Source organism: Helianthus annuus, chromosome 10 (genome assembly GCF_002127325.2).
Source record: "Helianthus annuus cultivar XRQ/B chromosome 10, HanXRQr2.0-SUNRISE, whole genome shotgun sequence".
Lineage (NCBI taxonomy): Eukaryota > Viridiplantae > Streptophyta > Magnoliopsida > Asterales > Asteraceae > Helianthus > Helianthus annuus.
The window spans coordinates 35,324,251-35,350,234 of record NC_035442.2 but is presented as its reverse complement, the minus strand read 5'-3'; the positions used below and the strand labels follow the sequence as shown (position 1 = coordinate 35,350,234).

Below are 25,984 nucleotides of genomic sequence, written 5' to 3'. Positions count from 1 at the left end.
ATTTTATGTAGCAATCAAGCTACATGCCTGGGTCAGACGAAGTTAACAGCCACCCCAGAGATAATCATGACACTTCCAGAGTCAACATAGCAGGAGCGGAATTACAGGCATTAATAGATAATGCTATTACGCAAGCTCTGGATAAACAATTCAAAGAATCCAGTGGTACCCAGGTCAGGACTCAGTCAGTACCACACTCTAAACCACTCTCTAGAACTCATACCGCTCACAAGAGTGATTCTCATCACTCATCAAACCAGAGAAATGTTCCATCTAAGAGAGTTGTGCAAAATCAAGAACCACGTGCTAAGGGTTGCACCTATAAATATTTTGTCTCCTGTAAACCTAGGGATTTCACTGGGGAGAAAGGAGCTGTCGACTGTATGACATGGTTGGATGAAATGGACACCGTGGTTGATATCAGTGGTTGCGCTGATAAGGATGTTGTAAAGTTTGTATCTCAATCATTCAAAGGAGAGGCACTAGCCTGGTGGAGATCCTTGATCCAAGCTACTGGGAAGATCCCATTGTGCAATCTGTCTTGGGATCAGTTTGTGACGTTGATCAAAGAGAACTACTGCCCTCAACATGAGGTTCAAAAGATTGAGTATGATTTCTTGTCTTTGGTTATGAAGAACCTGGATTGTCAAGCCTACCTTAGAAGCTTCAATACTATGTCAAGATTGGTTCCTTATCTTGTGACACCAGAACCCAAGCGGATAGCTCATTTCATTGGGGGTTTAGCCCCAGAAATCAAGGCGAGTGTGAAGGCCTCTCGACCAGCTACTTTTCGATCTGCAGCTGATATATCATTGTCTCTGACTTTGGACGCGGTCAGGCAGAGATCGCTGAGAAACACCGATGCTGAAAAGAGGAAGCGTGAGGATGATTACTCACGGCGTTCAGATAAGAAACACAAAGGGAATTCCGACCACAAAAAGAGTTCTGGAACTAAAAAGGATGGTCATCAGTCGGGTGATAAGCCCAAGTGTAAAATCTGTAAGAAGCACCATTTCGTGAAGTGCAGATATGAGTCGAAATCCCAGTCACAGCCGAGAGCTTGTGGGATTTGTAAGTCAAGTGAGCACAAGACCTTAGACTGCAAGAAAATAAAGGACGCAACGTGCTACAACTGCAACGAGAAAGGGCACATCAAGTCCAACTGCCCAAAATATGCGAAGAGGCTGAGGATGGGAAAAAGACCAATGCTAGGGTCTTCCAGATGAAGGTACAAGAGGTGATCCAGAACGACAATGTGATAACAGGTACTTTCCTTATTAATGATGTTTATGCAAGGGTGTTATTTGATTCTGGATTAGATAAGTCATTTGTTGATGATAAGTTTCGTAAGTTGTTAAAATCTGCCTGTTAGAACCCTAAGCATAAAGTATGAGGTGGAATTAGCCGATGGTACCATAGAAACCGCATCAACTGTGTTAGATGGATGTTTCATATACATTAGGAACCACTCTTTTCCATTGTCCTTACTTCCCTTGAAGTTAGCCGGATTCGACATAGTAATAGGCATGGATTGGTTATCCCATAACCAAGCCTAGATCGTTTGCAACAAGAAGCAAGTGGTGATCAAGACTCCGTCTGGTGAGCCACTTACCATACAGAGAGATACTCAGTACGGATTGCCTAAGCAAGTGTCTATGCTTAAGGCGTCAAGATGTATGAGGAAGGGTTGTGTCATTTACATGGCACAAGTGACTATTGATGAGCCGAAGCCTAAGATTGAAGACATCCCCGTCATTTCTGAATATCCTAAAGTATTCCCTGAAGAACTACCTGGTTTGCCACCAGATAGGCAAGTAGAATTCAGAATTGACATTATTCCAGGAGCAGCACCTGTCGCAAGAGCGCCTTACAGGTTGGCACCAACTGAGATGAAAGGGTTAAGGACTCAGCTAGATGATTTGTTGGCAAAAGGTTTTATACGTCCTAGTTCGTCTCCTTGGGGAGCGCCAATCCTGTTTGTAAAGAAGAAGGATGGATCGATGCGTCTATGCATCGATTATCGCGAACTTAACAAGGTCACATTCAAGAATAGATATCCCTTGCCCAGGATCGACGTTCTGTTCGATCAACTTCAAGGGGCGAGTTATTTCTCCAAGATCGATTTGAGGTCAGGCTATCATCAACTGAAGGTAAAAGATGAGGACGTTCACAAGACTGCATTTAGGACTCGTTATGGTAATTACGAGTTCTTAGTGATGCCTTTTGGGCTCACTAATGCACCTGCAGCATTCATGGATCTCATGAATCGCGTCTGTAAGCCCTACTTAGATACATTTGTCATCGTCTTCATCTATGACATTCTTATTTACTCGAAGAGTCAAGCTGACCATGAGAAGCATCTCCGTTGCATTCTTAAACTGCTTCATCAAGAAAAGCTCTATGCCAAGTTTTCGAAGTGTGAATTTTGGCTTCGTGAAGTCCAATTTCTTGGACATGTTGTTAGTGAGCGTGGTATCCAAGTGGATCCCGCTAAGGTTGAAGCTATTATGAATTGGCAAGAGCCAAAGACGCCCATGGAGATTCGCAGTTTTCTAGGACTAGCAGGATACTATAGGCGATTTATTGAAAACTTCTCAAGAATTGCAGCACCCCTGACTTTACTAACTTGCAAGAATAGCAAGTTTGACTGGGGTCCCAAGCAGCAAGAATCTTTTGATATTCTTAAGCAGAAGTTGAGCAACGCTCCCGTATTGACATTGCCTGATGGAATCGAAGAATTTGTGGTATACTGTGATGCATCACACACTGGTATGGGATGTGTGCTTATGCAGAAAGGCAAGGTTATTGCCTATGCTTCTCGACAGTTAAAGGTGCACGAGAAGAACTACACCACCCATGACTTAGAGTTGGGTGCCGTTGTATTTGCACTAAAACTATGGAGGTATTATTTGTATGGTACCAAGGGTGTGATCTATTCTGATCACAAGAGCCTTCAACATTTGTTTAATCAGAAGGACTTAAACATGAGGCAAAGATGATGGATGGAAACTTTAAATGATTATGACTGTGAGATACGATACCATCCAGGCAAGGCAAATGTGGTTGCCGATGCCTTAAGTAGGAAGGAAAGGATTAAGCCCGTAAGAATCAATGCCAAGAGCATTGACTTAAAGAATAGTTTGAATGAAAGGTTGTTAGCCGCTCAAAGAGAAGCTGTATTAGAAGCTAACTATCCTGATGAGAAGTTAGGAGTAACTGTTGAGCAGTTATCTTATGGCAAGGACAGAATTCTGAGATTAAATGGACGAATATGGGTTCCAATTTATGGAGGACTTCGAGATGTTATCCTCCAAGAAGCCCACAGTTCTAAATACTTTGTTCATCCTGGAGCTGACAAGATGTACCAGGATCTAAAGGCAAATTATTGGTGGATAGGCTTGAAAAAGTCTATAGCTACCTATGTAGCCAAATGTTTGACGTGCGCGCAAGTCAAAGTTGAACATCAAAAGCCGTCAGGTTTGCTACAACAGCCTGAACTTTTCATCTGGAAGTGGGAGATGGTGACAATGGATTTTATCACCAAGTTGCCAAAGACAAAGAAAGGAAATGATACTATCTGGGTGATAGTGGATAGACTGACTAAGTCAGCACACTTCCTACCTATTAAGGAAATACACAGCTCGGATAAGTTAGCTCAGCTGTATGTGGATGAGATTGTATCTCTCCACGGGGTGCCAGTGTCTATTATTTCTGATAGGGATACAAGGTATACATCCCATTTCTGGAAAACCTTTCAGCAATCCTTAGGCACCCGACTAAACTTCAACACTGCATATCATCCGTAAACGGATGGTCAAAGTGAGTGAACAATTCAAACACTGGAAGATATGTTAAGAGCTTGTGTTATTGATCTAGGTGGAAGTTAGGATAATCATCTTCCATTGATCGAATTTTCATACAACAATAGTTATCATTCGAGTATTCAAGCTGCACCATTTGAAGCCCTATATGGAAGGAAGTGCAGAACGCCCGTTTGTTGGGCAAAAGTTGGAGATATCCAACTAACAGGACCCGAGATAGTTCTGGAGACGACAGACAAAATTGTGCAGATAAGAGATTGTCTCAAGGGCGCCAGAGATAGGCAGAAAAGCTACGTGGACAAAAGGCGTAAACCTCTAAAGTTCGAGGTAGGTGATAAGGTTCTGCTTAAGGTTTCACCCTAGAAAGGAGTGATGCGATTTGGTAAGAAAGTTAAGTTAAGCCCAAGGTATATAGGACCATTCGAGATCATCGAATGTGTCGGAACAGTGGCTTATAAGTTAAACTTACCTGAAGAGCTCAGTGGTATTCATAATGTGTTCCACATCTGCAATCTGAAGAAATGTCTAGCTGATGAATCACTAGTCATGTCACATAAAGATGTGCATATTGATGAGAGCTTAAAGTTTGTTGAGAAACCTTTGTCGATCGAGGATCGACAGGTTAAGAAGCTTCGAAAGAAGCAAGTGCCGATTGTAAAGGTCAAATGGGATGCCCGTAGAGGTCCCGAGTACACGTGGGAGGTAGAGTCCACAATGAAAGAAAAGTACCCTCATTTGTTCCAGTAAATCTCGAGGTCGAGATTTCTTTTAAGGGGGTGAGGATGTAACACCTCGAAAATTCATGTCCAAGCTTATATCGACACGTGTCATAAGCTTTAAACGTGTAAAGAATTACTTTAGAGGGACTAAATTTGACAAACAAAGAAAGTATGTGAATAAAAAGGATTCAAAGTGTCAACATTGGATAAATATACCTTTCAACGACCCTACACGATGTCTATACCCTTAAACGAATGAATTATGAAGCGTATGAAGCCGTTTGTGAAAAAAAGTGAGAGTTTACACATCGCAAGGGTTAAAAGTGTCAACATGTTTAAATTATACCTCTGAGTGATCTTTTAGCGAACTCGAAGCTTTGTAACGATTAATTATGCTCACTAGAATACGTGATAAAAATTTCACGAGGTTTCAATATCGTATGAAAAAGTTACGCTAACATTCGTATATGAGGGGTTAAAAGCGTCAACATTGAAATTTAAGGCTTTTCGGGTGATCATAAAGTTAACCAAGGACTTAAAAAAGTTTGGTTATGTCTTAAGGTCCTTAGAAATCAATTTAGAAGGTTAAAAGTGCAAAATGGGAACTTAAAACCACTTTTAAAAGGACCAGGGGCCAAAATGCAAATAGCTGAAACTTGTTTAACCTGACCCGGGAGTCATACCGGCCGCGTAAGACACCCTTAAGTCTTACTGTAGGATCGCGTGCTGACCCAAATGAGTCAATCAGAGGTGTTCTAATCCGATTCAGGTGCGGAAAACAAGAATCAGACACGGAAAACAACTTGCTTCACTAAATATTGCCTTGTATATTGATTTCACAGCTATTACACTTCAAACGGCACTTCGGCAGTAGTTCGGTACCGGAAACAAGAGGTTCGTTACTGATTTCGCTCGAAGAGACCTATATATAGGGTCAGGATTTCGCTCTAAGTGACACAACAACCATTTGGAGTGAAATCAGCAATAAGCTGATTTCGCTCGTAACTGTTTCGGGCGAAATCACATTCTTGTGTTGCTAGGGGCGAAATCAACATCTATTCACCTAAACTTTGACATTTTCTCGTACAACGTGCCCTGATTTAACATTCTAAGACTAAGACTCGATACAAGACGAAGTCGACAGATGTATGTACTAACAGACTCCCCCTCAGATGTTGATGAGTCTGACGTGTCGAGTCTTCGCATCTTCAGTCTTGATTAGTCTTCGGGCTTCCAGAATCTTTCTTGAACTCTTTGTTCTACTCTAATTCTCTTGATCAGATCTCTTGATTCTTTAAGTTCATCAGCATCTTCACTTTTAGGATCGAAACCTGGCTCTTTGACAATTCAACTCCCCCTCAACTTGTGCTGGGATCATAGACTAGCTACCAGGTTCACCTGCAGATCCTCTATCCAAAACATAAGATTCATAAGAATAAGATATTTAACAATTTATCAAATTGTATGCACCAACACTGACTCTCCTATTATCAAAACACAATCAGAATAACAGTGAAATCATTTTTATGATAAATTTTATCTTTCTGAAAACTTTTCAATCAAACTATCCCAAACCTGTTCATCATGTTCAGCACTCGGAATTTTGAAAATCAGCTTTTCAACATCAGTTATCGAAAATCTTTTTGGATTTTTGAATGAAATAACATGAATTGTAAAAGAAAATATTTACATACAATATTTTTGTGAGTTTGTGTAAGAGGATCATATCAGTTTTTGAGACATATCATCAACACCGTTAAGCTTTAAACATTTTAAGTTCTAAACGATTCACTTAGATTGTCAAGATACTGGTCCACTTTAAATTTTCACACAAAGTTCAACTGTTTTGAGATACGAAATTAGTGATTTAGAGACTTAGACTTATTCGCGTGTCCCACCTCAGAATATACTCCCGTATCCAGATCCCAATATTCAGTCTTACAGGTGAGTATACCTAGATGATATCTGTAAGGGGTTAAATTGCGAAACCGTGAGAGCTCAGGTCAGAACTTCCGTTCAGCAGAGAGATGACGCCTCGACTTTTGGTGGGTCCCCTTTAGAGGATCTTTTTTACAACAGCATAGATTAGCAATTTTATTGTCTTATCATTTATGCTGAGGGCGGCGCTATATTTCAAGCAAGCAGTAAAGTATTCTCCGGGGACTAGGCCATTGCTTCTGCATTATCAGAAGTCCCGGGATAATACGCCAAATATCACTAAGCATAAAGACCTAGTATCTCAGAAAGAGGGGTCATTCAAACAAGATTTCGGGGGTTACCCATATATCCGAGAGATGTTACCCACAAATTAAGCAAGTTTGAAATTTAGGTTTATATCTCATCACAATCTATTAAATGTGCAAAAACCTACTGACACATCATCAGTGAGACCGTTTATCACTATTTTACTTTCCAATTCTTTAGCATGCCGTGATCGTCCACTGATGTACTATCATTTCCTCTTTTATACAACAAAACTCATTTTTGATTTTATCATGTTTTTGGCTTTTTCAAATTTTCTAATGTTTTGAATTTTCTGAAATTTTTACTCTCCCTAAAATGCAAACACATTTAAAAGAAAATTTGAAAACACACTGTACAAACAAATTGACAACTGATATCAAATCACTTCAAATCGCCATCCACTCGGTATAAACAATCAGAACTCCCCCTCACAACAAACTATGTTCCCATTGTTATTTCAAAACACTTAAGTTTGTTTTAATCAAATGGTTTTTCCGAAAAATTAGTTTTGTTGATTTTCAAACCACTTATAGATTAGGGGATAAACTCATCATTTGTTCTCCAAAATACCACTTGTAAGTATGGTCCAATCAAGTTCAACTTAATGACCTTGATTAACCACTTGTCAATGAAAACCTCTTTCATCCACTTACAGGTTCACTCACCAACCATAATCACTTGTAAATCAAAATGTAACAATTTAAAGATATCACCTGTAGATTTACCAAACAAACATTTCAAGAATGATGCCGATTCCTGCTCCACTCTTACCAACCTGGGAGCTCCGGCAAATCAGGTGTTTTACTCAAACATAATGTCCACCCAAGCCTCACCAGCCTTGGGTGACTTTGGAACACATCTGTCCCACCAACATTTTGATTTATAAAACTCTTTAGCACCCTTTACCTTCCTATCTACCATCTTCCCAAACATATGTTTGACTTTCCCGTTGAAAGCCTTCTCAACATCAAATTCTCCCTTATCAGCAAAGAATTGATTTGAGATCTCTACCTTTCCCACTTTTCTCATCAAATTTTCCTTTGACAATTGAGGAAAATCTTCATTGTTCACCACTGGAACGGAATCCACAATCTTTTTATCAACCAAAGACTCCTCTGATTTTATAGAATCAAATTCATTGTCAGAATTACCCTCAGATTTAACCACCCACTTTTGTTTACTCAAATCACCTCTTCTTTTATAAAACGTTTTTAAACTTTCTTGTCACACCCCGACCACGTAAAACATCAAATCGTGGCGGAAACGTCGGGGAGTGTTGTAACAGAATTATTGTTCCACAACCAAGTAAATTAAAATAATATTTTATTCATCACCCAAGGGTGGAATACATCGTTCAAAACAAGAACCAACATGTTACATTGTCTTAAAACTACTGAAATAAAGAGTACATAACGTAATTAAACTAAGTCTATCTCTGTTTTATGTCACTAAGGCCCGAGTCCACCCTAGCGTGTCACGATCATCATCCTATGCATTAGCTCCTGAAAACACATGTGAAAATAGGTACGTTAGCATAAAAATGCCTGTGAGATACATAGGTTTTGTAAAAATAGGATTCATGACTTAGGTTTAAGAAAATGTTTAATGAAAACTTGTCATGAATCCAGTTTAAGTGTTTGCTTATAAAATGTCTGAAAAGCGATAACATATCAGTTAATGTGTATGTATAAAAAAAGAATGATGTATGGTTAAAAGATTAACCAAGTAGAAATAAGTTGTATAAAATAAATTGTTTTGTAAAAACAAAGTCTTGTGAAAATATGTTATTTGCAAAAATGTATAAGTCCAAATTAAATGATTTAAATAACGGTATGTCATGTAATACAATACAAGCACTTATATATAGGAAGTACCAGCGGCGTATCCACCATGCTTGTAGCATACTACACACATATCGTTACTTAAGTCACTTAAACAAACCACCAAAGTATAAAGTTCATGTTCAAACCAACCATCAAATGTTCTTGTCTAAACCATTGTCAATGTTTAAAACCCAAAATGTAGTCATGTAGTTATGTATATGTAAACAAAAGTTATGTATGGTAAGTAAAAATGAGACTACTTAAACCATAAGTAAAAAGGAACAAAACAAAGTATTTTAAATAAATCAAAAAGTTATGTTTTGCCAAGTAAAAGCTTGTTTTATTGATACAAACATTTATGTGGTAAGTTAACGCATACATTCAAGCCTTGAGACAGCAGGATAACCTTAGAGTAAAGGTTATCAAAGTAAAATGTTTTCGGATTCAATCATTCCTTACACCCAAACAAACCTAGGGTGTCAGGAACGGGATTTGTCAAGTCCTATGGTACCATTACTTACTACCGAGCGGCGTAGCTAATGTTAATGAATGTAGTAAAGAACCGTTTACCAAACCAAATGTTATACCAAATGTAAACAAGTTATGTGAAAACAATGTACTAAGTATGCTAAGTAAACATATAAAGCAGAAAAGTCATGTAAAACAATGTGCTAATATGCCATGTAAACATATATAGCAAAGTAATGTAATGTAAAACAATGCGCTAATATGCCAAGTAAACATATGTAGCAAGACAATGTAATGTAAATCAATGTGCTAGCATGCTAAGTTAACATACATAGCAAAACAATGTAATGAAATCATGCACTATAAGTGTACTAAAGAACATAGCAACATATGATGTGAAAACAAGAAAGCACGAAAGTAACAAGTAGGCACATGTGTTTCACCCCAAAATGTTTGAAAAACAATAAAAGAGGGGTCTATGTACTCACTTGAGATTGCTTAGGAGTCGTAGGATAACCACCAAGCAATGCTAGAAGATCACGGAATCAAACGACACCTATATAGGTATCTACATTAATAAACGGACCTATCGGAGGATCGGGTAGTACGAGGGTTCATAAACCAAATAAGTATAGGAACTTATGTAATAGGGTTTAACAAAGCCTACATACCAAAACGAAACTTATCCTAAGTGCTTTTGACCCGTTACGACCCGTTTAGGTAGCTTATGCTACTTTAACGCGTTGTTTGCGTAAAACGCGTTCGGAAAGCCTAACTAGTCCTATGACAAGTAAAATATGCCTTAACATGCTTAATATTGTTGCTAAATCAGTTTAGATGTCAAAAATTATGTTACATAGGCTTATTATGAATTTTGGCGCAAAAAGGGTATTTTGGTAATTTACCTAAGGCATAAGAACTACTTATCATACAACTATTTAAACAATGTGACCATAAGGTATAACCTCAGAAGGTTATTCCCTATACAACTATGGTCACCTAAAATGTTTTGGTTGGATCCTAAAGAACGATCAAATGGGTCGGGTTCGTAAGCATAAGCGATTGATTAGATCGCTTACCTTTACGATCCTAAACAAGCACAAATCTAAAAGCGACGAGCTAAACATGCTAGAGCATGTTTAGTAAAGTTAGAAAACAGGTTTGGTATTAAAACAAACGGTTTTAGTACCCTAGAGTAGTTTGGTTACAAAATACGCGGGAAAACGCATTTTGGCCGAAACTACGACTCGTCACTGAGCCAAGATAACGTGGTAATCAGTAGGTATAGTCACTAGGGACTATAACCATCGTGATTACGCTCACGTTATGAAGTTCAAACGAACTTCGCGTTGACCATAAACTGGTCAATGCAGAAAGTCAAACACGGTTTGACTTTAACGCTAAAGCAAACGAAAAACGTGAAAGAATACTTACAGAAGGCCCCCGCAAGGTTTGATTCCAAGTAATCTCAGGTAGGAAGTGCACAAACACAACCACTTAGAGAAAACTCAGATCAAATGTGGGAAAAGAATGAAGTGGGGTTGGATATTTATAGGAAAGGCACAACCGTTAGGATCGTTTCTCGATAATCGAGCTTCAATCTTGGCCCTCCACTTGTGCCCATTGTTTTACAATACAAGGGGTGACTAAAAACCATCAAAATCAGCCCCTAGATTGATCAAAACATGTCCAAGTTCAACGAATACAAGCTGCTGTTTCAGAAAAAATGGTTTTCTGATACTGGGCTTCTCACGCGGCCCGCGTCAGCATACAGGCAAACTTCAGGCGAGCCGCCTGGCCTTGTCTGATCTGCACAACTTTCAGAAATGGCAGTTTTAGTCCCTGTTGCATATTTAAGCCATTTCCAACACTTCTAAGGCCCGTAAAGCCAACTTTAAGGCCCTAAAATGATGCCTAAACATTGTGGACCTAAAACATGCTCAAAAAAAATCTCGGATGTCGGTTCGTTTGGTCGTACGATCCCGATGTTTGCTTAATTACGACGGAATGCGCATAAGCGCGAAAGACGATCCAAATTGCGCGACGAATGGATTTTTCTCATGCCAAACACTAAAATAAAATATTTCAGTGCTTGCATAAATTTTTGGATGTCCGGATGTATTCAGAACGTAAGTTATGCGCGAAAATGCAAACTTATGCACTTTTTGACGCTTTTAGTCCCTGAATGAGCATAAAGTTTATTTTAGCACAACGAACCCCTCAAAGCTTATTTCTAAGCTATGTAAAGGATATTTAAGGTGTGTTTAACTTATGATAATGTTCTGGAATGTTCGTTACAGTTCAGATTGGCATACTTTCGTGGTTTGTCAATTTTAGTCCCTGCAAGCGAATAAGCTAGATTTTGCCATACCAAAGCCTTCAAAACTTATTTTTAAGTTATGTAAAGGTTATTTAAGGTATGTTAAGCATAAATTGATGTTCCGGAGTGTTTGTCGCGTTAAACTGATTGCGTTTACGCACCAGTTTGCGTATAATTCTCTAGAAAGTGATATAGAGTTTGAAATCGAATAAAAGTCAAAACATGAAAAACATCAAACACAAACAAACAAACATAGGGGTCAAATGTCACACCCCCAAAATCCACCTGCGGAGTATCACCGCTTGGGAGCGTGACTGACCAGGATCAAGCCACCAATCATATAGAACATTGTATAAAGTAAAAGTAATTGCAATATAATCCAAACCAAATCCATATGAAAGGTGTTTCCAAAACATAAGTAAGTAATCATTGTTTAGCAGAAGCGTATAATCAAAACCCAACATAATTAAGTACGATATGTCAATAGTGTATAATAAGATAATCACAATCCAAGCCCACAACGCCCCGTTCCTCCATGTGCAAGCTCCATATACCTAACGACCTGCAAGGCATGTAACAGAGGATCAACAACTAGTTGAGCGAGTTCACAGAAAGTAAATGCGTAATAGTAAGTTCGTTTGTAACAGGTGGCTCTACTGGGCCGTTAGTATGTTCTATTGGTGGGGGCTTCCCATGTTGTATAACCACTAGACTATTCGTAACTATAAGTATCCTTCACAACCGAGGATAGTGATCAGTGATAGTATCCTGCACATCCGAGGATAGTGATCAGTATAAGTATCCTTCACAACCGAGGATAGTGATCAGTATAAGTATCCTTCACAACCGAGGATAGTGATCAGTATAAGTATCCTTCACATCCGAGGATAGTGATCAGTATAATTATCCTTCACAACCGAGGATAGTGATCAGTATAAGTATCCTTCACATCCGAGGATAGTGATCAGTATAAGTATCCTTCACATCCGAGGATAGTAATATGGTAGTCTAGTCATAGTGTCAGTGGTGTATCTATTCAACCTTATCCTTTCAATCCCATTCCCAACACCCCGGGAATCCCATGCCTTGGTAAGAGTGTGAACTCACCTTGGTTTGCTCGGTATGCAAAGTTATGTGTTTACAAGTAATCAGTCAAGTCCTATTGCATGCACGTGTAATAAATCAGTTCACATTCGTATTAATGCGCAGGTAATCTATATCACAAAGCGTTTCACAGTCTACTTCATGTAACACATACGATAGAGTTCTAGGTTAATACGAACAAGGTTATTCAGTAATACGATTAACAGGATCGTCATGATTAACAAGATAACATATTCCCGCAGAACAAAAACCCTAACCATGGATACTACTTAGCACTGTTAACATATGCACTTAACAATAGCAGTCAATTGACTGATTTAGCAAACAGTTAAGGTTTACAACTTCGCAACTTAACAATGGCTTACATGTTTGCAATTTACACACCAATGCACGCGATAATACAGTCAACAACTTATAAAACTGTCATATGTTGTGTTTGCTAAATGATTAATGCTAGGTATGCTTATATTAGACATCGGACAAGATGTGGCCAAGTATAAAATTCGGACAAGGGAGGTTGTCCTTCACAACCTCGGACCTAAGCTCAAATAAAAAGTCGGGCAGCCCCTCCTTAGCAAACTCGGACCATTCACAACCCAAGAAACTCGGACCATTGCGAAGAGGGTTAGCAAATTCGGACATGGGGTATGGGGGTGCTAAAGTTCGGACCTGATTGAAGTATGAAACTCGGACAAGGAGGAATCCTCTCACATGGTCGGACCAAGGGGGGGGGGATCTACTAAACTCAGGCAACCCATGATAACACAAAGTCGGACAAGGAGTTTTTACACTAAACTCGGACCCAAGTACAATCATTAAAGTCGGACCATGTGAACTCATTAAACTCGGACTTGTGATTCCACTCAAGAACCTCGGTCCTATGCACATTAAACAAACTCGGATAACTTATACATTACATAAAGTCGGACTCATCAACATTAATAAACTCGGTCCTTATATATTCATCAAATAAATTCGGTCCTTATATATTCATCAATTAAATTCGGTCCATATATATTCATCAAATAAATTCGGTCCATATATTCATCAATTAAACTCAGACATGTTTTCATTTGGTAAACTCAGACAACAATCATATATATATTAACCTCGGATCATGCTTGATGAATTAACTCAGGCAACTATCATCCAATAACTTCTGACTAACGAATAATCATGTGCGATCAAAGCAGTTACGTTTCTTTTGTTCAAGCGATCTCAAAACCCTAACTTTATACGTTTGTACAGTGCAATAATCAATCATCAATCTATCATTCAACCTATCTTGCTTCTAAATCATCGAGCAATGATTCCACAACAACTCAAATCATTTTCATGAATCAGAAACAATCAAACATGCAGAGATTATCATATGAGAAACTAGGGTTTTGACACCAATCAATCAATCAACAATTAACATCACACAATGATTAAACAATTACCTTGATTCGATTCTAGATGGATTTGCAATCACCCTTGATGCAAAAGACTTGTGAATCCAAGAATGATAAGAAGATGGTGGTAGAGGGGATTAGGGAATGTGGGTACGTGTTTTGATTCTTGTGATGATTAGTGAATGATTAGTAAAAGAGATTAGGGTTAAGTATGGTTTATTTTCACTAATTACACTATACACCCTGAATTTCCATATTTTACACAAGTACACCATCCCCTAATTATTTCACAATTCCACCACCATGTTCATATATTTACTAATTTCACAATTTACAAACAATCATGCACATTCACACAATTAAAAAACATATATAATTCCATGTCAATCAATTGCACAAATAAACGACTAGTCAATACATGAACGTGCAATAAATGCGAAATAGAATCTTGGAATTTCGAGTTGTCACATTATCCCCAACTTAAAAGAAATTTCGTCCCGAAATTTGGTACGCACTCACTGAGGAAGCTAGGCAAGTTATATCATTCACTGGTTTTCCTGGGGTGTCACATCATCCCCCCGTTGATTTGGAATTTCGTCCCGAAATTCAGTAGTAGTAGCTTCAGCCTCAGTAGTGATTGCATTGGTTCCGAATAACTGGGGGTACTTTTCTGTCATCTGGCCTTCGCGTTCCCAGGTGTACTCTGGGCCACGTTGGGAGTTCCAACGAACTCGAACAAGAGAGATTCTCTTGTGTTTGAGGACCTTAACATCCCGGTCCGTGATTTCAACTGGTTCCTCGACGAACTGCAACCGCTCGTCGATAGTGAGTTCCTTAAAAGGAACTATGAGGGTCTCATCTGACAGACACTACTTCAGATTCGACACGTGAAATACATTGTGAACTGCACCGAGTTCAGCTGGTAGGTTCAGTCTGTAGGCTACTGGGCCTATTCTTTCAGTGATTTCGAACGATCCAACATACCGTGGATTGAGTTTGCCTCTTTTACCAAAACTAACCACACCCTTCCAGGGTGAAACTTTGAGTAAAACCCGGTCCCCGACCTGAATTCCAACGGCTTCCTACGCTTATCTGCGTAGCGTTTCTGGCGATAGCGAGCTGCCGCCATGCGTTGCCGTATCTGTGCAATTCGTTCAGTAGCGTCAACTACCATTTCTGGGCCTGTAATCTAACTATCCCCCACCTCTGCCCAACCGAGAGGTGACCGGCATTTACGTCCGTATAATGCCTCGAATGGAGCGGCTTGAATGTTGGTGTGGTAACTGTTATTGTACGAAAACTCCACTAAAGGGAGGTGCTTTTCCCAGCTGTTGCCGAAATCGATAACACACGCTCGAAGCATGTCTTCTAGAGTTTGAATCGTGCGCTCAGACTGCCCATCCGTCTGAGGATGATACGCTGTGCTCATGCCTAATCGTGAGCCGAAAGATTTGTGCATCGCTTGCCATAGCTCTGACGTGAATCGTGCATCCCGATCCGAAATAATGGAGGTGGGCACCCCGTGCCTCGAAACAACTTCTTTAAGATATATGTCTGCGAGGGTGGAGAACTTATCCGTTCCTTTATTGCCAGGAAGTGTGCAGACTTGGTGAGTCGATCTACGATCATCCATATGGTATCATTCCCACGCTGGGATCTGGGTAGGCCTGTAACAAAATCCATGGAAATTTCTTCCAATTTCCACTGTGGTATCCTTGGTTGTTGAAGTAGGCCTGAGGGTTTCTGGTACTCTGTCTTGACTCTCGCACAAGTCAAACATTTGCCGGCGTAAATTGCAACGTGGGCCTTCATGCTAGGCCACCAATATGTAGTTCTGATATCGTGGTACATTTTATCCGACCCTGGATGTACCGAGTAGCGAGACTTGCGTGCTTCATCCATCACAAGTTCTCGTAAACCGTCGTATAGTGGGACCCAAATACGTCCTGTTACATAGTAGGCGCCGTCTTCCCTTTGCTCTAATCGTTGCCTTGAGCCACGCAAAGCTTCATCCTTTACGTTTTCCGGGTTCAATGCTTCCACCTGAGCATCTCGTATCTGTGCAGGAAGACTGGACTGAATAGTAAGCTGTAGCGCTCGCACGCGCTTAGGTAGGATGTCCTTTCGACTGAGGGCGTCAGCCACAACATTGGCCTTGCCTGGATGATACTTGACGGCGCATTCGTAGTCGTTCAGTAGTTCAACCCATCCCCGTTGACGCATGTTCAAATCCTTTTGCTTAAGGATATGCTCGAGACTCCTGTGATCGGTGTAAATCGAGCACCTGGTACCGTACAGGTAGTGCCGCCATATCTTAAGCACGAAAACAACAGCTCCCAGTTCTAAATCGTGCGTCGTGTAATTCCGTTCGTGAATCTTGAGTTGCCGCGAAGCATAGGCAATAACCTTATCCCGTAGCATCAATACGCAACCAAGACCCTGCATCGATGCGTCACAATAGACCACGAAATCTTCCGTGCCCTCTGGCAATGAGAGAATAGGCGCGCTGCAAAGCCTATCCTTTAAGTACTGAAAAGCGGTTTCCTGGGAATCTCCCCAACGGTAGGTGACACCTTTCTGTGTCAGCATAGTAAGCGGCTGCGCGATCTTCGAAAAGTCTTTAATGAATCGTCTGTAGTAACCCACCAGACCCAAGAATTGGCGTATTTCCGTCGGTGTACGCGGTGCAGGCCAGTAACTGATCGAATCTACCTTGGATGGATCGACATGAGGCCCATCCTTGTTCACCACATGGCCTAAGAAGTGGACTTCACGAAGCCAGAAGTCGCATTTTGAAAACTTTGCGTACAGTTGCTCCTTTCGAAGAAGTTCCAAGATAAGACGTAAGTGTTGCTCGTGTTCCTCCTGACTCTTGGAGTAGATCAGGATGTCGTCGATAAAAACGATGACGAACTTGTCTAGATAGGGTTTGCACACCCTGATCATAAAATCCATGAAAACTGCAGGTGAGCTCTGAATGCTGTCTTGGAGACGTCCTCATCCCGGACTCTCAGCTGATGATAACCAGCCTGTAGATCAACCTTGGAGTAGTAACTCGACCCTTGCAACTGGGCGAATAAGTCGTCAATGCGTGGAAGAGGATAACGGTTCTTCACTGTGACCTTGTTCAGTTCACGGTGATCAATTTCACATCCTGAAGGTGCCATCCTTCTTTTTCACAGATAGTTGGTATCCAAGAGTTCTTGTAGTTGCGTCACTAGTTCTTCCGATTCTGATGGAGCTAAGCGATACGGTGCTCGAGCTATGGGTGCTGCTTCTGGAGCGAGCTCGATTTGAAATTCGACCTGACGATGAGGCGGTAGACCAGGTAAATCTTTAGGAAACACCTGAGGAAAGTCGCGTACAGCTGGATGGTCTTCCAACTTCTTTTCTTTGCATGGGATTTCTGCTTGCTGTTGCTGCTGGCGATTCCGATTTGCAGGCTGTGGACTCCTGAATCCTTAGCTTCATGGCCCATCTTGAGACACCTCTGGAAACATCCCTCGTTGCACTAACCACCGTGGTGTCTGTTGCATTAGTTACACATTGGGTGAATTCCCCGATATCCACCCTGCCCCTGACCACCAGAAGTTGGCTGACTCGGCTCTGGTGATCACTATTCTTGCGCTGCTGCTGTGCTTGAGACTGAACGGTAGCTGAACCCTTGCTGGAATACCCATCCCATTTCCGCTTGTTGTCACTAGGAGTAGCGGGAGTAGCAGAAGTGGTAGCGGTAGTAATAGCGCTGATACAACTAGGCAGCCTGTTCTGTTCCACTGCCTGATCCGTGAGACGATGAGCAAGACGCTGAATGTCTTGGATATTGTTGAGGCTAGACCCTTGAGGTACAATTCGATACTCTTACTTGGAGGGTCCACCATGGTTGAACACAAGATGGCCAGTTCGTTCGACCGTTTCGTATAAGCTTCAATTTCTGACCCCGTCATTTTCAAATGGTAAAGCTCCACTTCCAACTTGTGGATGTCATCACGCGTGCAGTATTCCCTTTCAATGCGTTCTTTGAATTCGTTCCGGGGGGTGGCGTTAGCAGCTGCCAACCCGAGAATCTGTACTTGCGCGTTCCACCAGGTTAGCGCGATTCCTTCCAACGTACTAGTGGCGTACTTGACCCTGCGTGCCTCAGGGCATTCACACATCTCGAATACTGACTCGAGCTTCTTAAACCAATGGAGTAGTCCCACCGCTCCTTCTGTGCTACTGAATGTGCTTGGACGACAGTCCATGAAGTTCTTGAATGAGTAGACAGGTTGCTGTGCGTTCCGACCCATTGCGCGAGAAAGTTAGGTCAAAGTTAAGCGCGAGAGTTGGGTCACAAGAGTAGGATCTAACATCCTAGGATAGGTCTGGAATAGCAGGTTATACCTCCTGCTTGTGCGGCTGCAAGTGCCGCAGCAACTTGTTCGTTAATGAGAGCCGTCAACTGGGCTTGAGTCATGTCAACATGTCCAGATATGATCGAACAGTAAAGGTAGCATAAGTATGAATGGTTCGCGAGTAGTGCGATGACAGAAAAGTGTAGGCACATAGGTGTTCATAAGCGGTAACAAGTAGTGAGCAAAGTAATGTAATCTAAGCATACTATGAGCAAAGTTCTATGCGGTTCTAACATGTAGGCAATAAACATAAACCTTATTACCTAGGATGTTAAGTCTTGCACGTGGAGCGAAGCGTCGTTGTGGATCGTTGAGAGCACTGTTCTGGTTATAGTCTGGTTTTAATAAAAACGTTTTCCCATATTAAAACCTAGTTCTCTATAACCAATGGCTCTGATACCAATCTGTCACACCCCCAAAATCCACCTGCGGAGTATCACCGCTTGGGAGCGTGACTGACCAGGATCAAGCCACCAATCATATAGAACATTGTATAAAGTAAAAGTAATTGCAATATAATCCAAACCAAATCCATATGAAAGGTGTTTCCAAAACATAAGTAAGTAATCATTGTTTAGCGGAAGCGTATAATCAAAACCCAACATAATTAAGTACGATATGTCAATAGTGTATAATAAGATAATCACAATCCAAGCCCACAACGCCCCGTTCCTCCATGTGCAAGCTCCATATACCTAACGACCTGCAAGGCATGTAACAGAGGATCAACAACTAGTTGAGCGAGTTCACAGAAAGTAAATGCGTAATAGTAAGTTCGTTTGTAACAGGTGGCTCTACTGGGCCGTTAGTATGTTCTATTGGTGGGGGCTTCCCATGTTGTATAACCACTAGACTATTCGTAACTATAAGTATCCTTCACAACCGAGGATAGTGATCAGTGATAGTATCCTGCACATCCGAGGATAGTGATCAGTATAAGTATCCTTCACAACCGAGGATAGTGATCAGTATAAGTATCCTTCACAACCGAGGATAGTGATCAGTGTAAGTATCCTTCACATCCGAGGATAGTGATCAGTATAATTATCCTTCACAACCGAGGATAGTGATCAGTATAAGTATCCTTCACATCCGAGGATAGTGATCAGTATAAGTATCCTTCACATCCGAGGATAGTAATATGGTAGTCTAGTCATAGTGTCAGTGGTGTATCTATTCAACCTTATCCTTTCAATCCCATTCCCAACACCCCGGGAATCCCATGCCTTGGTAAGAGTGTGAACTCACCTTGGTTTTCTCGGTATGCAAAGTTATGTGTTTACAAGTAATCAGTCAAGTCCTATTGCATGCACGTGTAATAAATCAGTTCACATTCGTATTAATGCGCAGGTAATCTATATCACAAAGCGTTTCACAGTCTACTTCATGTAACACATACGATAGAGTTCTAGGTTAATAAGAACAAGGTTATTCAGTAATACGATTAACATGATCGTCATGATTAACAAGATAACATATTCCCGCAGAACAAAAACCCTAACCATGGATACTACTTAGCACTGTTAACATATGCACTTAACAATAGCAGTCAATTGACTGATTTAGCAAACAGTTAAGGTTTACAACTTTGCAACTTAACAATGGCTTACCTGTTTGCAATTTACACACCAATGCACGCGATAATACAGTCAACAACTTATAAAACTGTCACATGTTGTGTTTGCTAAATGATTAATGCTAGGTATGCTTATATTAGACATCGGACAAGATGTGGCCAAGTATAAAATTCGGACAAGGGAGGTTGTCCTTCACAACCTCGGACCTAAGCTCAAATAAAAAGTCGGGCAGCCCCTCCTTAGCAAACTCGGACCATTCACAACCCAAGAAACTCGGACCATTGCGAAGAGGGTTAGCAAATTCGGACATGGGGTATGGGGGTGCTAAAGTTCGGACCTGATTGAAGTATGAAACTCGGACAAGGAGGAATCCTCTCACATGGTCGGACCAAGGGGGGGGGATCTACTAAACTCGGGCAACCCATGATAACACAAAGTCGGACAAGGAGTTTTTACACTAAACTCGGACCCAAGTACAATCATTAAAGTCGGACCATGTGAACTCATTAAACTCGGACTTGTGATTCCACTCAAGAACCTCGGTCCTATGCACATTAAACAAACTCGGATAACTTATACATTACATAAAGTCGGACTCATCAACATTAATAAACTCGGTCCTTATATATTCATCAAATAAATTCGGTCCTTATATATTCATCAATTAAATTCGGTCCATATATATTCATCAAATAAATTCGGTCCATATATTCATCAATTAAACTCAGACATGTTTTCATTTGGTAAACTCAGACAACAATCATATATATATTAACCTCGGATCATGCTTGATGAATTAACTCAGGCAACTATCATCCAATAACTTCTGACTAACGAATAATCATGTGCGATCAAAGCAGTTACGTTTCTTTTGTTCAAACGATCTCAAAACCCTAACTTTATACGTTTGTACAGTGCAATAATCAATCATCAATCTATCATTCAACCTATCTTGCTTCTAAATCATCGAGCAATGATTCCACAACAACTCAAATCATTTTCATGAATCAGAAACAATCAAACATGTAGAGATTATCATATGAGAAACTAGGGTTTTGACACCAATCAATCAATCAACAATTAACATCACACAATGATTAAACAATTACCTTGATTCGATTCTAGATGGATTTGCAATCACCCTTGATGCAAAAGACTTGTGAATCCAAGAATGATAAGAAGATGGTGGTAGAGGGGATTAGGGAATGTGGGTACGTGTTTTGATTCTTGTGATGATTAGTGAATGATTAGCAAAAGAGATTAGGGTTAAGTATGGTTTATTTTCACTAATTACACTATACACCCTGAATTTCCATATTTTACACAAGTACACCATCCCCTAATTATTTCACAATTCCACCACCATGTTCATATATTTACTAATTTCACAATTTACAAACAATCATGCACATTCACACAATTAAAAAACATATATAATTCCATGTCAATCAATTGCACAAATAAACGACTAGTCAATACATGAACGTGCAATAAATGCGAAATAGAATCTTGGAATTTCGAGTTGTCACATCAAATAACTTTATTTCATTGATAACTGAACTGTTTACAATGATTACAAGCACAGATGTCACATTTCTCCTTCCTCAGAAGTAGAATTTTCAAACTTTTTAACATTTTTCACAGGTTTTTCTTTTTTATCAACACAAGTCTTTTTCAAAACAGAGTTAGAAGAAACTCCCTATTTTTGGTAGTTGGTCTTGGGGCAATTCCAAGCTATGTGTCCAACTTCTTGGCATTTGAAACAGGTTCTTCTATCAACTCTTTGAGCAAATTGTTTTACATTCTTCTTCACTTCAGCAAGAAACTCTTGATTCGACTGTTTCGAGAACGGTTTCTTCTGCTCATCTTCAGAACTCCCTCCTGAAACAAATTTTGTTTTTGGTTTATAAGTTTTCTGATTTTTATAATTTTCTGATGAATTAAAACCAAGACCTTTCTTTTTGAGATTACCATTATGGTTTGATTTCTTTTGGAAATTATAACCACAACCGTAACCCATTTTCTTGTTTACTCTTTGTTGAATCCTTGAAGTGTAAGGTTTAGGTTTTGCAGAAAGATTTAAATCTTTTATTTCAGAAATATTAATTTCTATTAATGTGAAAACCTTTTTGATCATTTCAGTTTTAACAATTCTTATTGGGAATTCATTATCAGAATATAATTTGTCTGAATCATTCAAAATATAAGCCAAATTGATTGATTCATCATTCAAATTAGATTTTGATAATAAAAATTCCATGTTGTAAACCCTCTTAACCGGTGAACTCGGACTCTTCTCAGACGAACTCGAACTATCTGACTTAGACTCCGACTTTGACTCTTCATCCATATCCAACACCTGATCGACAACTCTCTTAACTAACTCAGACTCATGATCAATGTCAGACGCTGTGAATGTGACATCAATATTGTCTGGTAATTCATCAGTGATTTCAAACTTTAATTTGATGTTTAGAGCCTTGTCTACTTGTTCCTCATTTGGTTTCCTGGGGGAATAACTCTCAAAGATAGGAGGCGGACATCTGTTATACTTAACACTTTGTGTCTTACCAGTATCCTCTTCTTTTTCTTTCTTCTTGAAAGCTTCAAAACCTCCAACAGTATGTAGGACTAGTTTTGACGTCGTTCGATTGCGTAACGAACGTTTCACGTGCGGAATCCGTGAACGTGCGTGATCGAACACATAATAACGTACTAGTAACGTGATCTTATTGAAAGATATGACAAATCCGGTACAAAAATCACGTTTACAACTACTTTCTCTCTCTAGACTTTCTCTCTCTAAACTTGGATCTCCAAAAGTACAAATGTGGAGGAAAGTCTTTCAAGAGCCTTTCTAACTTCTAAACTTATGTCATCAACATCCTATTTATAGGCCTTGGAATTAATGAGGATTCTCATTAATTACCAAAACGCCACCTTGCTATTTCTAACTAATTATGACATTATGCGCTTGATTTCTTCCGGCTTTTCACTATGACTCGTATTGACGAAGGCGATAGACAATAAATGCATCAACAATCTCCCCCTTGGATATTGCCGTAGTCAATCCATAGTGAAACTCGTAGCAACTTGTCTTTCTCTCTCTCTTGAGTTCCTCTTGCTTGAATAGAATCCCGGTGGATCTGTCTTCAGCTTCCATTGCTCTCTTTCTTCAGAATCTTCAGGCTCCCCCTTTCGTCAAGCTTCCGTGCTTTTGGAATCGATGCCTTGCTTTCCGTATCAACAAACTCAGAAACCTGCATATCTCAACCTCTCTGTTACAAACAAACAATATTGTGATTCAACTTAATGAATCAACTAAACATTTGAGAACTATCACATTTTAAAACTTATCACAAATTTTACACATTCCAATTTCTGATTCAAATTAATGAATCATCTTAAACATTTCAAATCAATTAACCAACCTGTCTGTTCATCATGTTTAGCCTTTGAGATTTTGAATGTCAGCTCTCCAACATCAGTTGTCGAAAATCTTTTTGGATTTTTTCAAAATAATAAACATAAATGTAAACACAGAAATTAAATGCAGAAAGGAAATATGTACAAACATATTTTTGGGAGTTTGTGTAAGAGGATCATATCAGTATTTGAGACACATCACACGCACCGTTAAGCTTTTAGACATTTTAAGTTCTAAACGATTCACGTTGATTGACGATATAGTTGTCCTCTTAAATTTTCATACAATTTTCAATCTATTCAGGATACTATTTAAGTGTTTTATGAACTTAGTTCGATTCATGTGTCCCACCTCTTGAATATACTCCCGTATCCAGAATCCCAATATTCAGTCTTATAGGCAAGAATACTACAATGATATCTGTACATAAATTAGGAGTTAAATGCGAGAACTGAGGGATCTCAGGTCAGAACTTCCGTTCAGCAGAGAGATATCAGCTTCGACTTAGCAGTGTGTCCCCTTTAGAGAATCTTTTCAGATACAACAGATGATTATCAATTTTATTGTCTAATCAGCTGACGGCTTTATGCTATGTTTCAAGCATTTTGCGGAAAGTATTAGCCAAGGACTAGGTCAGAACTACCGTTCAGCAGAAGTCCCGGAATAATACCCCAGACATCATAGAGTATAAACACCTCGTATATCAGAATACGAGACCTTTCAAACGAGATTTCAGGGGTTACCTATATATCCAAGTAGTGTTCCCCACGAATTTCACAAGTTTGAAATTTTAGGTTTATATCCTGAATAAATCTACTAAATGTACAAAAACCTATCGTCACATCATCAGTGAGACCGTTTATTACATTTGACATTACATTTCTTTAGCGTGCTGTGATAGTCCACTGATTTACAATCATTTCCTCTTTTTCACAACAAAACTCGTTTTGACTTTTTTTAATGTTTTTGACTTTTTCAAATTTTCTATTTTTTTAAAAAAATTTTCTCCCCCTAAAATCAAAATATGTTTCAATTTTGATTTTCTAGGAAAATTTGAAACAAACTGTACAAACTTGACAACTTGATGAGAATCACTTCAATTCTCCATCCACTTTGGCGTAAACAATCAGAACTCCCCCTCACAACAAACTATTTTCCCATTATGATTTCAAAACACTTAAGTTTGTTTTAATCAAAATGGTTTTTCCGGAAAATTAGTTTTATGTGTCATTTCATAAACTCGGGTTTTCATCACATTGTTTTTCAGGTTAACATTTGTAGGAAAGATGAATCAAGTACAACTTAATGTCCCTGATTTATCTTTTGAAAGACGAAAAATCACCAGAGTGAAATTTCTCAAGAAATGTGCCGATTCATGTTCCACACTTACCAACCTGGGAACTCCGGCAAGTCAGGTTTTTCTATTTGAAAAGTTTCACCCAAGCCTGACTGTCCTTGGGTGATTTTGAATTCTTATTCAACAATGGTGGAAAGTTTGTATCATCCATTGTTAAACCTGAATTCTCAGATTTTATCTCAACAACTGGCTCTTCTGGTTTTACCGAACCAGAATCATTGCCTGAATGTGGCTTGTCTGACTTTGATGAGCCAGATTCATCGCCGACATGTGGCTCCTTTGTTTCCGAAGAAACAAATTCATTGCCACCAAATGTTACCTTCTTCTTTATCTCCTCTTTTGTCCTCAGATTTGCATCTGACGAGTTCGGTTTACTTGACTTTGCAGTTGAGTGAAGCGATTCATCAGCACTCTTATTCGATCTGTCCGGTGAACCCGAGGACAAAATCTTCTCCAGATATTCTCTGGCCTTCTTCCTCTTCTTTCTCAGTTTGTCTTTTTTCCCTTGAGAAAACTTCACTTTCTTTTCTTGAACTTTAGGTTCTTGGACCTTCTGTTCTTTGACATTCTGTTCTGAAACTTTCAGTTCCTTGGGCTTGACAGTGACTGGTTTCTTTGCCAATTTCTGAGAATTACCCCTCAATCTTTCATTTGATCTTCTTGGGCAATCCCTGGCAATGTGTCCTTTGATTTGACAATTATAACATATCCTCGTCTCAAATCTCTGTCTCTGGCAGTTAACAGCAATGTGTCCTTGATAGCCGCAATTGTAGCACACTCTGTTATCGTACCAATCACCATCTTCATACCAAACGCTCAAATCAAAGCACTGTTTGGCTTGGTGATACTCTTTCCTCTTCTTGATTGTTGGATTTGACTTTTGAGCACTGTGGTCAAACCTGCACCACTTATTACCAACAATTTTTGAGTTTTCTTTTTTCAATTTTTGTGCTTTTTGAATGCGATTGGATGATCGATCTGATGAGCTTTTATTATCTTTTTGAACAATTTTCAAATTTTGACCTTTTTGTTTTTGTTCTACACTCTACTTAACAGGTTTCTGCTTTGAGCATTCACCTATTTCAGTAGATTGCAAAACAGTATTTTTGAATTTTTCTTTTAATTCTAAAAACAATTTTTGTTTTTCAATTTTTCCATTTACATCATCAGATTTCTCATCACAATCTTCAACTTTGACATTGTCAAAGTTTGTGACACAGTCACTTATTGGAACTGAATTGATCGGTTTTGGACATGAAATATTCACATACGCTGAAGAAATCACAAAACCTTTCAATTTATTTTCAAGCTCGTTGATTTTCTTTCGAGCTTGCTC

General features: G+C 39.5%; 1 protein-coding gene across 1 annotated transcript; it reads left to right on the top strand.

Annotated features, from left to right (window-relative positions):
* Positions 1-383: 383 nt before the first annotated feature.
* LOC110881037 lies at positions 384-1,226 on the top strand. Its single transcript, XM_022129420.1, has 2 exons — positions 384-686; positions 843-1,226. The coding sequence occupies exons 1-2, from the start codon at positions 384-386 to the stop codon at positions 1,224-1,226; spliced, it is 687 nt and encodes a 228-aa protein (XP_021985112.1).
* The last annotated feature ends 24,758 nt before the right edge of the window (positions 1,227-25,984 follow it).